Raw genomic sequence first — 16,152 nt, 5'->3', positions numbered from 1 at the left:
CTGCACAGCTCTGTCCCTGGCTTTCCAGGCAAACTGCAGAGCAGCCCAGTGGCCAGGAGAGCATCGCTGGGGAAGGGCGGCGAATGCGGCTGCAGCCACAACCCAAGAGCACAAGTCACACGAAACCACACTTCGGGGGAGACGTAGAGCTGCCTTCCACCCCTGCACCTCTGAAACAGGGAGACAGGAGAGTGCTCAGAAATCGTAGGGCTAAATAACAAGGATTTTGCTGATTACTGGCATTCAGTTTTTTAAGTAAGCAGATAGTTACTTTTTCCATCCTTGACAAAGTCTTGGACTAATGCCTTAACCTCAGGGGCATCAAAATAAAACAACAACAACGATGACGACGAAAAGCAAAAAGAAGCAAATAAAGAGAATGACATATAAATCAAATCAAGAGCAAAACACAGCCTCAATAAGCAAATGAATTACCATTGTCACTGGCAAAGTTACGCAGAATTACCATGTGTCTTGACATGCAATGAAGAAGATGGAGTAAAAAAAATAATCATTCTGCCGTGCTTTTTGTTTTGTTTGAATACAGCCATATCACAATAGCTTTTTAAAAGCTTGCCTTTCCTTCTTTACTCGTGACCCAAACCTCAGACTCCAACATGGGCTACCTTTCAAACAGACACCCTGCCCAAGAAAAGATGGGAAAAGAGGACGAGGAGCAGCCAAAGTCCAGTCCCAGCCCACTCTCAGAGGCAGCTTGGCTACTATGAAGAACACAGTAAGGGTCACACTCCGTCGGATCAGGGAAACAATTGAAGTATATCTATCAGAAGGAATGCTTCTCCTCTGTCACACTGGATATGTAATGCTGGACTTTGCAAATATATGATATTTTGGTTTAGCAATAAAGATTTTAGTGCTGTTCTCCAGACCATTAGGTTTCACCTTCACTTTGGCTAAAAAGACCACTGCCAGTGCGTGCGCCTTCAGGACCAGCCCTGTCTGGGGGTTTCAAAGTGGAGATGGAGAGAACGCGTGAGTGGTATTTGGAGCAGAGAGGGACGTTCGATGGTGACAGAGGGAACCCTGTAGTGAATGGGTTTCACCAGAACAGACTGGAATCCATCCAGGGCTCCAAACAAGATTAACTGTGTCTGCCCAGAACAGACAAGTACAAACATGGGGGAAGACCCTTGTTCACATCTGACAACTTTGTGAACGCCTGGCATCCTGTGCCTCCAAAAAATTGAGGGGACTGAGACCTGTGCCGTTTTTCCAGATCTGAAAAAACTCAGGGGCAAAGACTAAGGTACAAAGAGGGAACAGGAAGATGGGAGGCACAGCCACTATCCAGAGGGATGGGGTGGGCTGAGCATCCAGTGCCCCATTCCCCATCCCTGGGGAGATGCTGGGGAGAGAAGGAGGCAGCACCGCGCCGTGCGGGCAGCGCTTCCCCGCCGCAGCCTGGAGGGACGGCGCTGCCCCTCCAGCCCCCAAAGCGGCACGGGGGATGCCCCGCGGGGCCTCCTGCACTCCCCCAGTCCCGGGGGTCCTCCCAGCTTCCCCCTCCCGCCGCCTCCACCAGCTCGGAGCGACCCTGCGGCCCGGAGGGGCCCCTCCTGCATCCCCCTGCCGGCCCCCCGCCGCTGATTGATGGATGCCGGCGCGGGGGCGGCCGCGGCCGCGGCCCGGGGGAGGAGGCGCCAGGGCGGCCGGCGCGACGCGGCTGCTCCCCCTCCGCCCCGCAGGAAACCGGCGGTCGGTGGCGGAGCTGGCCCCGGCGCCGGCCGCTGTCTGCAGCTGCAGCAAACGAGCTGCGACGGGGCGGCGGGGGGCGGCGGAGCCGGGCTCGGCGGGGGCCGGGCGCCGCGTTCCCCGGCACCGCGGCCGGGGGGGGGGGGGGGGGTTGGCGGGCGGGCGGGCGGCGCCAGCCCCGGCGGGCCGGGGGCGAGGAGGGGGGCCGGGGGTCGCTGCCCGGCTGTGCCGGGAGTCGGGTTTATTGCGGGGAGCCCGAGCAGGCGGGAGTCAGGCGCGGGGGGGTTCGTGCAGGGCTCAGCTCGGGTTCCTCGGGCGCGTCTTCCAAGCCGGCTCTGGGGCACGATGCAATTTCCTTTCCAGATCAACCCCTCCTCTCCCCAACCCCGAAAGAGACCCAGACTGGGGCTCAGAACAGCCGCTGCTGTTGATTAAAGCCCCTGCCATTACCGGTCTGATTGCGGCAGGGTGGCAGGACTGGAGAAATTGCCGGTGCCCTTTCCCGAAGGAAGAGGGTCCTTGGAGCGCTCCCTTGTCCGCCTGCAGCCAGCAGCAGGGGGAAGGTGCAGATGCCTACAAGCAGCTGGCTTGCCCCATTAGGAAAGGAATGCTTGAGTTTTTCTGGCCTATTCCCGCTGTCCAAGGACTGATTTTGGAATAGCAGAACAAGCTGCGGTCTCCATACCCCTGCGTGATAACACAGTAGCTCAGGGACCCAGGCACTGCAGCTCTCTACTTACCTACGCTATAAAATATACAGCATTTCTACATTTGAGGAGAAACAGCCCTTTGATCTCAGTGGTGCTTAAATCGGTGATCACTAAATGGGGAAAGATAAACTGTGCCTGGTTTTTAATCCTCCTTCTTGTGTAACTGTTTTGAATGTGTAGTGCAGGCAGCTATGACAAGGCACTACCAAAAAATTTCAGGTTCAAAATGTGAAACTGTCATTTGGTCAGGTATATGTTCTAATTACAGCACAGAAAATGCAGTAAGCACCGAGAAACAAGAGTTCTGATAAAAGCACTTATTGGGGTTTGTCCTTGATGTGCAAATTCTGACATCAAAACCCCCTCCCATTTTTTACAGCTGGGGAAGCAGTAGGAGGCAAGTCTGGAAGGATTTATTTCTCCTTTCCCACAACTATACCAACCTTTTTCCTCTATATGAACTTCTCAAGTTCAGTTCTATTTTAAAAGACACTTGTTTCATGCAGACCTGCCTTCCCATCTGTAAATGCACAGCATCCCTGTGAAACTATTAAAAATGGTGCTGCTAGGAAAGTGCAATGTGTCATTTTGGCTACCAGCTAACGCAACCTGGTACGCAGAAAGTGACCAGCAGACAGTGTCATCCAGCCAGACACTTCTCAACACCACCAGCAACTGTGGCATACCACTTTGGGCTGCAGCTCACTGCTTCTTGGCCTCTGATCCACATGATTGGTAACTAAAGCATATGCAAAACTCAGAACTAGAGAAAGCTTATTACACCGCGTCGCACTTTGCCCCTGAACTCAAGGGGAACTACACGAGTTTGTCGGAAAAGCCTGGTTTCAGTCTATCTGGTTTGCTGGGTTTCAAATACCACGACAATGCTGCGATATCACTAGTACTCATAAGCTCGATGGGCTCTTACTGCTTGGGTATGGACTGCTGCTACCCAAAACAGACACGAGACTCGCCTCGCAGAGACGGGATCTTCACGTTAATTTATGCAACTGTTGATTATTGCTCTAAGCCCCTTCCCACGTGACTGTGTATATTTGTATCCGTAAGTACGCATGCACATATATACTATGTAGAAATAATTTAAATTCTCAATTCTGTCATGCAGAATCATAAAGATACTGCACATGAGAAGAGATTGTCCATTTGATCTCAAAAGAAATAATAAAAGAAAAAATGGTTGATTTCAGTGGATAAAAGTACGTAAATTTCCAGCTGCATCTATTTCCGCAGTGCTACTGACAAAGTCTTCAGTCATGGTGGTTTTTTCAGACCAAGACCTGCTCTAGTTCCACAAACCAACAGCTCTGCCATCCCATTTAGATGTTATTGTATTTTATGGTTATTTTTACACACGATGAACTGTTTTTAATGCCTTAGTCTACTATGATTTCAGTAGCTTTTTATTTATAGCATCAGCATCTTTGTCATGAAAATGTTAACGTCATATAGAGATTTCAAAAGTCTCAGGATAAAGGCAGACAGAAAACACAAGGAACTCAAAAGTTGGGAAGAAAAGACCTATAAAAGCAGTAACTGTGATCTATGACATGAATGTTGTAAAAGTTGTAAAAGTTTAAGATGCGTTTGTTCTTCCTTCAGTTTATCTAAAAAAAAATCACTACTAGTTTGTAAACTGTAGCTGTTCTGACTCTAACATGTGGGTGCAATTACAATTCCCTTTTGCTTTATTTAGCCATTTTACACCTCTGCACAATACACAAAAATGAAGGGGTGAGAACAGGGAAGAGGCTGGTGAATGATTTGCCGGTTGCATATAGACAGCTCCCCCTGAAAACCATACAATGACACCGGGTGTTGCATCCTTTAGGTCAAACACTGCTCTTTCCCTCTGCTCTGTTTGCAAACTCCTCTTCTGGTAGCCTTTAACTAGACTGCAGGTACCCTCGCAGTGCTCTGGCAAAGACTCCATGACTGACATGACTGACAGTTCCTAGCCCTCAGAGATCACGGTTTCATGATCACAGAAGCAAAGGGATTTTTTTTTTAAGGGAAGGAGGCGGAGGAGAAGGGAGATGTCTTAACTAAAGCACATAGTTTAACAATAATCTTACCACTGGAGACGAAATTCGACACCCAGGGCAATCACAGATTGGAGGATGTACCTGTAAGATTCCTTTGGACATAAGAGTCTTCAAACTTTTCCCTGAATGCAGAGAAGAAAAAGAAGAAGAAGAAAAAAGAATCAGCACCTTTATAAAAGGAAAGTATTTAGGGAAGGGGGGGGGACAAAGCACACATCTCCTGCCATACCAACAGTCCGCCCCCTGCCTGCCTCCCTGCCAGCATCCACCGCTCCATCGCACCTTCTCCCCGCAGATCACCGTGGAAAGCAGCAACGGCGCGACCCCCGCCAGCCCCTGCCTAACCTTGGTGCCAACGCTCCCGCAGCCCAGAGAGAGCCCAGGCAGGAGGCGCGCCCGGCGCAGCCGCCAAACCCGCACAACCTGCGCGCACCCCCGCGGGGCTCCGCACTGCCCACGCCGCCCGTGCACCCAGCCCCACGCGGGGGGGGGGGAGGGGGTTGGGGGGGGCGGCCGGGGCAGCCCCCCTGCTCCTCCGTCCGTTGCATCTCAGTCCTCCTGACTCACCCCAGAGGAACTGAGATTTCCCGAAGGCAGCCAGGAGCCCAGTAATAAAAGAAACAGAGATGAGCGGAGTAATGGCAATTAGCGCGGCCCCCGAAGTTATTCCCCTTTTCTCTGGCGATCAATAAACAAGGCGAGGTGTCAGTCACCTCCTAATAGCTCCTCAGACCCCCGGGCTGACACCTCCAGCTCTCAGCTAATTGCGTGTCGCACCGGCTCCCCCCCCCCCGCCTTCCCCCGGGTGCCCCCCCCTCCCCTCCGCCTCCCCGCTCTCCACCTGCCGCCCGCACCCGCAGCTCCGCCGCGCCCGCCCCGCTGCCGGGACTGCGGCGCTGGCTGGGGCTGCACCGCGGGCGGGAGGGGAGGGAAGGAGGGAGGGAGGCAGGGCAGGCTCCCGTCAGCAGCCGCCAGCGCCGCGGAGGTCCCGCACCACCCCGCTGCCAGGGGAACACCCCCCGCCGCCCCGCCCGCCGCCGCCGCTCCTCACCGCCCGCTCCCCGCGGCGCCGCCGCCGCGCTGCCCGCCGCCCACCCGCGGAGGAGAACCGCGGGGAGACAACCCCGCAGCTCGCCCGGTGTTCAAACCTCTGCCCGCCAGAAATGAAACTTCTCTCCAGAAAAGAGGAGCCCCCCCCCACCCCACCCCATCCATCCATTTCCCTCCCCAAACACCACCACCCCCACCTCCCCCAAAGCAACTGTTCCCAAATCGCTGGGAAAACTTCGCCGCGCTCCGGTACCGAGGGGATCCGGTAGAGAGGGACCGGGGGGTGCGCGGGGGACGGGGCGGGGGGGGGGGCACGGCCACAGCAGATCAGGTCCCCGTGCACTAAGCCTCCCCCCCTCGGATCCGGCTCCCAAAGCACGGGGGCGAGGGGGAGGATGCTGAGGAAGAGCAGAGCAGCGGGGGGACCCCGGCAGAAGCCGAGCGGCGAGCGGTGCCTTACCTTTGTGCCTGATGCTGCGCTTCCAGTCCTTGGCCGTCTCCCTGCCGCTGACGAACTGGAACTCGTTGGGGGTGAGCCACTCTCCCCGGTACCGGATAGAGGGTCCTTTGCTCCCCTGGCACAACTTATTGATGTAGAGCAGCGCCTTGTTCTCCCCGCACTCCACCTCGATGCAAGGCTCTCCGTTGTCAAAGAAAGGCTGGAAATCCGGGATGGAGGAAAACCTCTCCAGCATCAGGTCCTCGGGGAGGTGGTGGGGGTGGTGGGGGTGGTGGGGGTGGGGGTGGTGGGTCTCGTGGAAGCCCAGGTACGCGCGGTGGGCAAAGATCTGGTCGTAAGCCGGCGGGTGCGGGGTTACCACCGGAATGGCAGCGGCGGCCAGAGGGGCGAGATAGTCAGGTAAGGTTTCCATGGGCTGGTTAAAGGCTGCCAGGGCCATCTCTTCCCTGTCAAGTCGCTCCTTCTTGATAGCAGGCATGGTGCTACTGCGCTCCCCGTGCGCCCTCGTCTCTCCAAAGCACAGTGGCTCTAATGTCTCCGGTTCAACTTGCCCCCGCTCTGTCTGGAGTTTGGATGAAATGCGCCAGCAGCAGCAGCAGCAGCAACACAAGCACCTTTGGCGCTCGGGTGCCGGAGGTGGCTGGTATCCCCCGGAGCAGCCCGCTAACAAATCTCCTGGGCTGGCTCCCCAGCAGAGCTGTCTGGGATCCCTCTCCCACGGAGAGGCTAATGTACCGTAGACCCGGGAGCTGTTGTGTGGCTCGCAGATCTGCCCCTCCGGACTAATACCTGACATCTCGGAGAGGTCTCTGCTGCCGTAGACATTATTTTGGTTTAAAAAAAAAAAAAAGGCAAAAAAAAAAAAAGCTTATTGATTCCCCTAGATCGACCCACCTTCTCACCAGGCTGGAGGGTTCCCCGCCGCCCACTCAGCCCCCTTTCACCCTCCCCCCCACCTCCTTCCTTTAAACTGACACCTGGTTTATTTATTTATATGCAATAATTAAAATTAAACGCTGCGCCCCGCCGCCGCTCCGCGATCCCTCCTCCCCTCCCCTCCGCCGCCGGCGCCCGCCGGGCGCGGGGAGGACGCAGCCCTCGCCGGAGCCGGAGCCGGTGGCGACTCTCCCGGCTCTGCCCGCGGGGCTCCAGCCACCCGGGCGGAGAAGTTTCCCGGGGGCCGCCCACCTTCACCTGCAAAGTGCAGACTCGCCCCGCTCCCACCGAAGGCTTTATGATCACCGCGAGTTGGTATTTAATTTCCACTCCTGCACAAAATTTTAAAAAACATGGTATTACATTACATATTTCTATGGATCTATATATACACACGCACAGAGACACACAGACACAGACATTTATCTCCCCCACGGCACGGCATGCGCTCCCTGCGCCGCTGCCCCCAGACCCTAAATGCCTGGCTATGTTGGGCTACTGGGCCGGGCTGCCCTCCGAGCCGGGACAGACAGATATTGATCTGTGCTCAGAAGTCACAGTGTAGTTCAGAGACTCTGACCAAACAAGATTTCCCTCCGCCGCCGCCGCCGCCGCTTCTCTAACTTGGCCCATTTAAACAGCAGAGGCGCTTGCAAGCGCGGCGGCGGCGGGCCGAGGGGGTGAGCGACGGACGGCGGGGCCAGCGCCGGCAGCCGCCAGCCCGGCGGGGTGGCCCCGGGCTCCCCCGGCTCCGGCGGGGGGGTGTTGGGAGGGAGATGGCACCCTGCCGGGGAGGGGAGCACATCCCTCGGGATTCCCGGGTGCAGGAATACCTGCCCTCTGCTCCCCTGGCAGACTCCTGTGCGGGCCAGCTACACCTGGAGAAGGCTGGAGCCTTCTCTTTTCCATCCACTGATGGAGCAAGATTTAGGAGACACCGTATAAATTTGTTTTCCATTAGGAGCCGTGGCAGACATGGCACAAGGTCCACGTGAAACTGCTCCGAGAGGACAACATGGCCCAAAATTAAGTTGCGTGGTTGTTACAGAGATTTGTCACATCAACAAGATGGAGTTCCCTACCTTTGGATGCTAAGGAGGATCGACTCTGCAGGAAAAATCCTACCTAGAAAGGAAATGAAAATACATTACCCCCTTAAACACAGTACAAGAAATTTGTCCCCCAAGTCTTATAAGGTGACAGAACAGTGAAAGCTCTGTATGAGTTCTGTCTTAGAGTTCCCAGAACAACAACAGAAAGTTCTTAGCTTTGTCCCAAGGTGTGTCTCTTACTCCTTGCTTTCTTACAGGGGGAGGCGGTGGCAAGTTGAACTTGCCTTCAGTGAGAAATGGATTTGCTGTTGCGACCATCAGCCATTCGCAGAGTTAGCAGGGTAGTTTCTGAGCAATAATAGCCCCTGCCACTTCAGCACCATCTCTCAGATGATCCCAGAGCATCCACAGACAAGGAGAAAGAACACCCCACCTCCCAGCACCTTTTTGAGGAAGGTGCTTTTAGCTTCATTATACCGGTGGAGAAACTGAAGCCTCTTTAGGCTGCGATCGAGAACACGAGCGCTGGACTCACGCTGGGGTTCTGCAGCTACTTGGTCCCATTATGAGTGAATCCAGGTGACAAATGGACATTTGTGCACCAAGTGATGTGCCTGAGATCTTACAGGTGTTATTTGCTGCCCCCCTTAGCTCTCAGCTGATGGATACCCCTCTCCACAAAAAGTCCACTAATGGACAACTTGTCCTACAAGCTATTGCTTCACACCAGTAAAGGCAGAGGAAACTGCCTCTCTGGGGTTCAGCAGATCTGGGAATGGAATCTAAGCCCCAAACCTCGGTTTTCTCCTGACACCACTTGACCATGAGCCTTGTTTTTGCCTATTTGTTCTCAAGAAAAGCAAGCTCTGGGAGCCATCTTTGCTTCTTGCTCTAATGGAGGCAGATATACATACCCATCAAACCCTCTCATTTAGGCTTTCAGGCTTAGGCTCTTATTCTTAATGCTTCTGATTGCTCAAGATGACAGAGGAAAAATCACTTTCTATTATCACCTAATGAACCAAGGAAAATGCTTGGAAGAGGCTCTGGGAGACACAGGCATTCTCTGTGAAAGCGTGTAAGAGGATTCTGGACGGAGGTCAGGTGAGAAGGCCATACAGCGAGAAGAGCTGCTCGCTCTTACGCTCCCAGAAAACCTTCATGCCTGGCATACCTAGAACTGCACTGAGCTCTCTACAAAGCCTTGAGAACTACTTCAGACTTTTTTGTAACTTGGTTTCATGGGACTGATTTCTTTTCACTTTTTATAGGGGAGTAGGTATTTCTTCCTCAAAGCCTTCTTTCTTTTTTACAGCCGCGAGGATTATTCTTTCTTCTTCCACCTCCGTTCCTCATGGCAACTTCACCTCCAAGTGTAGAGAGAGCCTGGCCGCAGCCTTCTCCAAAGACAAGTCTCCATGCTTCCTCCAGGAGGGGTCACAGGAGAGCAGAACAAGAATGGCCTTCATCCTCCAGGAGCAAATCCTCCTGCGGTACTTACTTCTCGACTTCTCAGATCTCTGGGGTTTGGATGCACACTCAAATCTCCTAACAGCACCTTGCATTACCATCCAGTCTGCCCCTGTTAAATAGTTGTAATGGAACCTTTCCTAACCCAGAGAACTTTTATTTACCTTTTATTTTCAAGGAAAAGGTGACTTGCCATGGGGTTTTCCCACTACATGTCAGCTCCATTGCTTTTTGCTTCTGAAGAAACTGGACCCAGTCATAAGTGAAGTGAATACGCTGAGTCTTCATTCTAGAAAGGCAGCATCTACTTGGATATTTCATTGCTGGAAAAAACAGGCACTTGATGATAGTCATGACATAGGTGCACCGGCCAAGCTATGTGGAGATCCAACACGGGAAAAGCAAGGCCCCATGATGGTGGCTCAACAGGAGGTGCATGGCTTGGACCAGGCAGGGTTTCCCACACACACGAGGTGTTCTGGCAGAACTCAGCGAAGTTTGGGGGGATTCAAGAGGCACAGATTCAGGCTGATCCCATCAGTCTCTTACAAGCACTAAAAGTTACTAACAAGTCCTCCCTACCCTTCCCCACTGCAATAAAGAACAAGCCTCTGCCTGGATGCCTGAGTTCGACAGCAGGAGTCTGAAGTTGTTCAGCTCCAGTCTCTTAACAGCGGAGCTTTCAGGATTAGTGTAAACAGATTCGCCACTGGAGAGCAGATCAGACAGATGTAAGCAAATCCACGCACACGTGGTTAGTGAGAGAACCGGGTACGCTTTGCAAGTTCCACACTGAGGAACTGGAACATATTTTCAAGTCTGAGGGCAGGAATCGCCGTGTCGTTTTGTTGTGTGTTTCCACGGCACCTAGCAAAGTGAAACCATGATTCCAGAACAAGAATGCTCACAGAGGCACTACCACAGTAAACGCAGTAAATAGCAATCATTTTCCAACATTTAGTTCTCCACCTCTGGAATACGTCATGTTGGATTGAAAACCAACCTGGATCTTTTATTTCTCTCAGGTCGAATGTGTCAACAACTGCAAAGAGCTAGCTGGGCTGTAAGGCATTTTACAAGAAGAGATGGTGCTTCAAGCACAGGTCTGAAAGTTAAGGATTTTCCTCCTTATTCTATCACCAGTTTCATGGACAAATTACTTACCCTGGATATGCCTCCATTATTGTACCCATAAAAGGAGGGGAAACTTCCTAAATGTAATTTGTTATTTACATGTGTGACAGTAAACCTGTGAGTTTCTAACTGAGATCAAAGGTCCTGTGTGCTAAGTGTTCTAACGACTCATTGCAGATGCAGGCCCTGCCCCTTTACAGGAAAGACAGGTTGAGGCTGGGAGGAGAGAGACACCCAGGTACATGTAAAATGACCAGCCTGAGTTCACAAACTAATCCAGAGCTTCTGCCTTCGCAGGATTCCCGCACAGATGCCATACGTGCTGTCTCTGGCACCATCGTGCCTAAACCAAGCTGAACGAACTGATAACGGCATTCTGTCAGCACAGCTGCATCGATAGCACTGGCCTTGCCAGCCTCGTCGTAGCAGGTCTGTAGCGTGAGTTCCTCGTAGTCCAAAACTAACTATGCCAGCAAAGTTCCATCCTGTACACCAGAAGAGCTTAGATAATAAACCAGGTCTTTCAACAATTGGTGTAGTATCCACTGAATCGTGTTGTTTCCCCAAAAAAAGTTGGGGTGCTTAGCCTTTTATGACTGTAAGTTAATAGCTCCTCTCCCCGCTTCCCCATCTTTCCACAGAATTACCCTGACGCTATCACACCAGTGATGGAAAGCAACAACTCCGTCCCTACCAAATCCCTGAGCCTACCAAAAGACAGGGAAGGAGACCAAACAGCCACACCACCGCCTCCCGAGCCAGCCACCTTCATGCCTTCCCCCGTCTCTTTCACAGTCTCAGAGGACATCAAGGCTTTCCAAAAGCCAGGATTCACTGCTTTTTGTCTTTTTTTTTCAGGTGTAGCCCAGCTCTGTGCTCACTGCATGTGAACAACCAGCCACGCTGCCGGAGCCATGCTCAGCGGGATCGGGATTGGAGGTAATAGTAGCCTCAGGCCAGACTGCTTCATTACGAGAGATATTTTGACAGCCCAGCAGCAAGAGCAACAGCAGGGAGGGCACAGGTGGGTATTCAAGGGAGGAGGGTTGGGAAGGAGGACACTGGAAAGGGCTTTGCCTCTCAAAAAATGCTTTCTCAGGAACTGCTGGGCTGTACCCTTTTTAATCCCACTGATACAGAACACTGGCTTTTACACCAATTTACTAGAGTGAAAGAGGAGCGTGATGGGCCTCCGAGTTTTCTCTGTCTTTCGTGAAAGTAGGGTCATGGTAGTATGAGCTTACACAACAAACAAGAGCTGTAAATCGCATACATCCCCATGTAACGCAGGCATTTTGTCTGCTTCCAAAAGAACAGCCTGGGACAGTCAGTGGTGGTTTAAGGAACCCTCTTCTCATCAAACTATTCTCACAAAATACCTCTTCCAAATCACCGTCCCTACAAGTGCCCTGTATAGCTATGTGACCAGTCGGAGTAGATCAGTACTCAAAAAACTAGAGGAATTATATGTCTGTTGGGGAGAAGTGAAGGATTTTTCATCTGGGAGGCAAGGACTCTATTCTGAACTAGCTGCTCCCTTCTTCTAAATAATTAATAACTTCCCATGCAGGGAACGTGTTTTCTGTTCTCTCTCTGGTCACCTGGCCTGTAGCTCAGAGACCTTTGCGTGCTGCTACGGATACTGCACAGCAAGAATCACCCTGCGACTGCTCCAGGAGTGACCATTTTCCTTTGTGATGTGCCGTCAGAGGACATGGCACTGGAAAACCTATCAAATGATAGATGGACTGATTCATTTCTCTTCCTTACTGGTTGAAGTTCAGGTATGTTGTGGTAGCTTAGATCAGAATCAGCTTTGAAATGTCTATGACAAGAAGTTTAAATTTAAAGGGCACAATCCTATTTCCATTAAAACCAATAGCAAATTTTTCCTGACTTCACACTTCAGTGTTCTAATCCCCCATTAACGTAGCAAGAGATTGCCCTTCTCTGCAAAGGTTTTGGAAAACAACAAGTTTAGCTACACTCAAGTGATGTCTCCATGATATAAAAAAAGAACGTACAGAAATCACCAATGGAATAAGGCCTTAAGTAGCAAAGCTGCTGTTTGAGTAACCAACCATTCTCTCTGACCCTTTACTTTTAAGGCAAGAGCTGTCGTCTTTGCAGTTCCAGCCGTTGGACAGCTTCCCTGTGCTTCCCTCTGCATTAACTACAGTTCTTTGTGCATCTTGCAATTAAAAATGCATCTTTCTCCTCTGTCTGTTCCTCTCTCCTCAGAGGTTATTTATTGCTAATTCATAACTGCTGTGAAAGCCTTGAGATACCAGAGTTGTAATGCAGAAAAAAAGCCTCCACCGGATTCTCTCTTTTTTTCCTAAAGCCTTTGTTTGCGCTACTCTGTTCTGCTCCATTGCTAAGAAAAACTCACTGTATCAAAAGATGGTGAAATGATGGTCATATTGTATTAATCTAAAGCTTGGCTGTGTCCCAGCACTTGTAGATCACTCTTTGCTACTCCACTTCCCCAACTTCCTGCCCCTCTTCCCTCCTACAATCATAGTAACAAAAGGATACACTGAAAAACTGACTATCCAAGAAGCTGAGTATGGCTGGAATCTAGTGATGGGTTAAAACAATTAAAAAATTAGTGACCGTTGAAAAGCAGATAACAGTAGGTGTGCCATCCCAATGTCAAACAGTGCCATAAAAGAATGAATGAGCCCTGGGTCTCTCCCCTAATCCACCACTGTGTACAAACACATGTGTACAAACACATGCGCACAAACAGAGGGCTTTTTTTAGGTTGGGCAGATGAACTTTGTTAGCTAATCCTTTGGAATTAATGTGTCAGAAGAGTCTAGTGCAATCAAGGTGTGACTGCTTTTAATACATGCTAGAAAGATCAAATTAAAGACTAGGTAGAACCTGCCTTGAACAATTTAGGAGGTGCTGAAGTACTCACTCCCCTGAGCTGGGTTATAGCTTTCGAACGTGTTAATTAGAGCTAGCATGTTCTAAAGTCTTTAAATCATTGGGCATCTCTGCAGACAGGTTTTATATTGTTCTAATTCTCCTCTTTTCTAGACATGGATGTAGTGCAGGCAATGCCCTAGTAATGATGGACTGGCAAACATCACCTCTCCACTAATATAACCGCACCTCACTACAGCACTGTGCAAATTCCACTAGGAATGTTGCTAAACAATTATAGCTACAGGAACATGAAGCTCTATGTATAGATAGGCCCTAGCCAGGGCTATGTCTGTCCTGTAGTTTCAGATATGACTGCAGCAAGTGTTCTTCTGCCATAATGTTATTAAATTAAGACTGGTACTCTGAGAAGACATCACACAGGAGCTCCATCAACACAGATCTACATTTCTGTAGGGAATTCTCACTGAAGTTTGCGCTGCTGTGCTTTCTCTGCAGTTTTTTCATGGACTATCTAGGTCAGCGCCAGGACAGGAAGGCAGTCATAACTTCAGTGTCACTGTGACCGGAACTCTTACACGGGCGCTTCTACACGTATGCTGTATTTGAACAAAACATACCCAAAGACACACCTACGAACAGTCACGGGCATCACCAGAGTCTCCAGTGAACTCACGGAGACAAAAGCACATAAACATCTTTGTACTCACTCGCTGCTCACTTGCGCCTCCATCGTTATGAATAAACGCTGGGTCAGGACCACATGAAGGCTTGTCTTTTTTGGGTTTGTTTTTCTTTTCTTTTAAATCTTACATTCCTAGAAAAAGAGATGCATTCAAGTAAACTAGTTGCCATGACTACACCGCAACAGAGTGCTTTAATCAAACAAAAACTTAGATAAGACCTAAGAAAAAAATAACAAAAACAAAACAAAGGGAATTTCAGAAAATATGTAAACAGGCATTTACACGTTTGAATCTTCTCATGGTGATTTCAGTTCCTTGGAAAAAGAGTAACTTTTCTGCTCCTTCCCTTGTGTTGCTTCATAGCAAATGCAGCATGCGGGTGGACAAGACAAGCTGCCTGCTGCAACTAGTTAGCACCGAGTTTTATTTGTTTGTCAGACTTCCAAACTTAAACTTTTCTACATGTGGAGTCAGGCATTCCAACTTCTATTTCTGCCTATTTTGCTTTACTACTGACTCCAAACTCAGGTTCCTCACTCATAAAACAGACACAAAGCACCTCTGTAAAGCGGAGTTGAGAAGCACAACCCTTCAGGTGTTCACACCCCTCATTCATTTCTATCTCATACTATATGTTTCTGTATCTCTGTTTTTTTCAAGTTCAATAAGTCAATCACTGAGCAAAACCAAGTAATTGTGAGCCGTAACACACCACAAGTGGCAAATATAGAAATGTCAGAGCAAGAAGTTTACAACTAATTTGTAAATGCCTGATGCCTGAAATTGCTCGTCTAAACTCTGTGGCAAATACTTACAAATAAGTATTTTGTTCACAGCAGGAGAAAAGGATTTTGTTAGTCACACATCTTCCTTGCCTTAGCCAAAGCTAATCTGCATCCAGACATGGCACGAACTATTTTCACTCACTCTTCACACTCGAAAGGCACGCGTGCAAATAGACATATTGTCAGCACACGCTTGAAAAACTACTCTGTACACGGTCACAAAGTTTAAAGTTTTGCTCCAGGAGGAAAGGATAAAAAGGCATTTCAAACATTGTACTGTTCACAAAAGCTATTCCTTTCATCTGATGTCTGGAGCACGAAGTTAGCGATAGCTGCGGATAAAACGATGGGAACAGTTCCCGTCCTGTAGCAACTGACACACACGGTGGTAGTGACAGCCTGGCACCAAGGGTCATCCATTGTTAGGCACAGACACACAGAGACGCACGGGCATGTGCATCCAGAAAATAGATTCTGGGTAAACAAGCGAGCTAATTTTTCTTTGTTTTGTGCCCTGAGAAAGTCAGGAAGAGCTAAAATATCAAACCTGAGGTTCTGTGCGTATCAATTGGTAAGAGACAGGCTGCTGAAATATTAGTTTAGCTTTATGGGAGCAGTCATCGGAATTTCAGTCACTAACATTTCAGCCATATGGTAACTCATATCTCACCCCCGGCAGACTAACAGATGTGCCAACAGCTGAAGGGGCAAAAAGCTGGGTTCCAACACACGCTGAATTTTTCACTACCCGGGAAAGACTTAGGAGGAAGTTGGGGCCAATTACTGAGAATGAGTAGTGGAAGAAAGAGATCTTTTAAGTTCCTGTCTTCCCTTTTAAGTACATCAAGCATGTAGAGATGTCTCACACGTGCTTTGCACCCAGAAGCAATGCTGGCATTAGCCATAAACCACTGCATATAGGTTAAGGCTGCACTGACCCTAAAATAAAAAAGCCTAATCCATTGTAAATATCCAGAAGACACTCAAGTCTCTTACCACCCAACTGCCTGTTCCTTTCCTTCAGCTGTTACGGAGTCTGTCTCTGCGGTATGGTCTCTAATCACATTACAGCAAAACACTGATTAGGATGCACATGGGAACATCATAGGAAACAAATATAAAATTGTCTTGATAAAGTAACTGAATGCATTTATAGGGATGGTATTGCTTTTAATTAGCCTTAATTTCCAAAGAATTA

The 16,152-nt window shown here is 49.9% G+C and overlaps 1 protein-coding gene and 1 long non-coding RNA gene across 2 annotated transcripts in view; one reads left to right on the top strand and one right to left on the bottom strand.

Moving 5' to 3' along the window:
- SAMD11 (sterile alpha motif domain containing 11) overlaps positions 1–7,694 on the bottom strand; it is a 126,413-nt gene extending 118,719 nt beyond the window's left edge. Inside the window, exons 1-3 of the mRNA XM_054222259.1 lie at positions 7,191–7,694; positions 5,997–6,808; positions 4,517–4,608 (exon numbers count right to left, since the gene is read on the bottom strand). Coding sequence (XP_054078234.1) covers positions 4,517–4,608; positions 5,997–6,792 — 888 coding nt within the window. The 5' untranslated portion in view covers positions 6,793–6,808; positions 7,191–7,694. The remainder of the gene's footprint in view (positions 1–4,516; positions 4,609–5,996; positions 6,809–7,190) is intronic.
- A 2,703-nt stretch (positions 7,695–10,397) lies between these two features.
- Positions 10,398–11,557, top strand: LOC128918269 (uncharacterized). Its single transcript, XR_008469481.1, has 3 exons — positions 10,398–10,557; positions 10,886–11,017; positions 11,447–11,557. It is a non-coding gene; the product is annotated as an uncharacterized LOC128918269 (long non-coding RNA).
- The last annotated feature ends 4,595 nt before the right edge of the window (positions 11,558–16,152 follow it).

This window comes from Rissa tridactyla, chromosome 16 (assembly GCF_028500815.1).
Source record: "Rissa tridactyla isolate bRisTri1 chromosome 16, bRisTri1.patW.cur.20221130, whole genome shotgun sequence".
Classification (NCBI taxonomy): domain Eukaryota; kingdom Metazoa; phylum Chordata; class Aves; order Charadriiformes; family Laridae; genus Rissa; species Rissa tridactyla.
The sequence above is the reverse complement of the archived record's forward strand: the minus strand, read 5'-3'. Positions and strand labels throughout refer to the sequence as shown.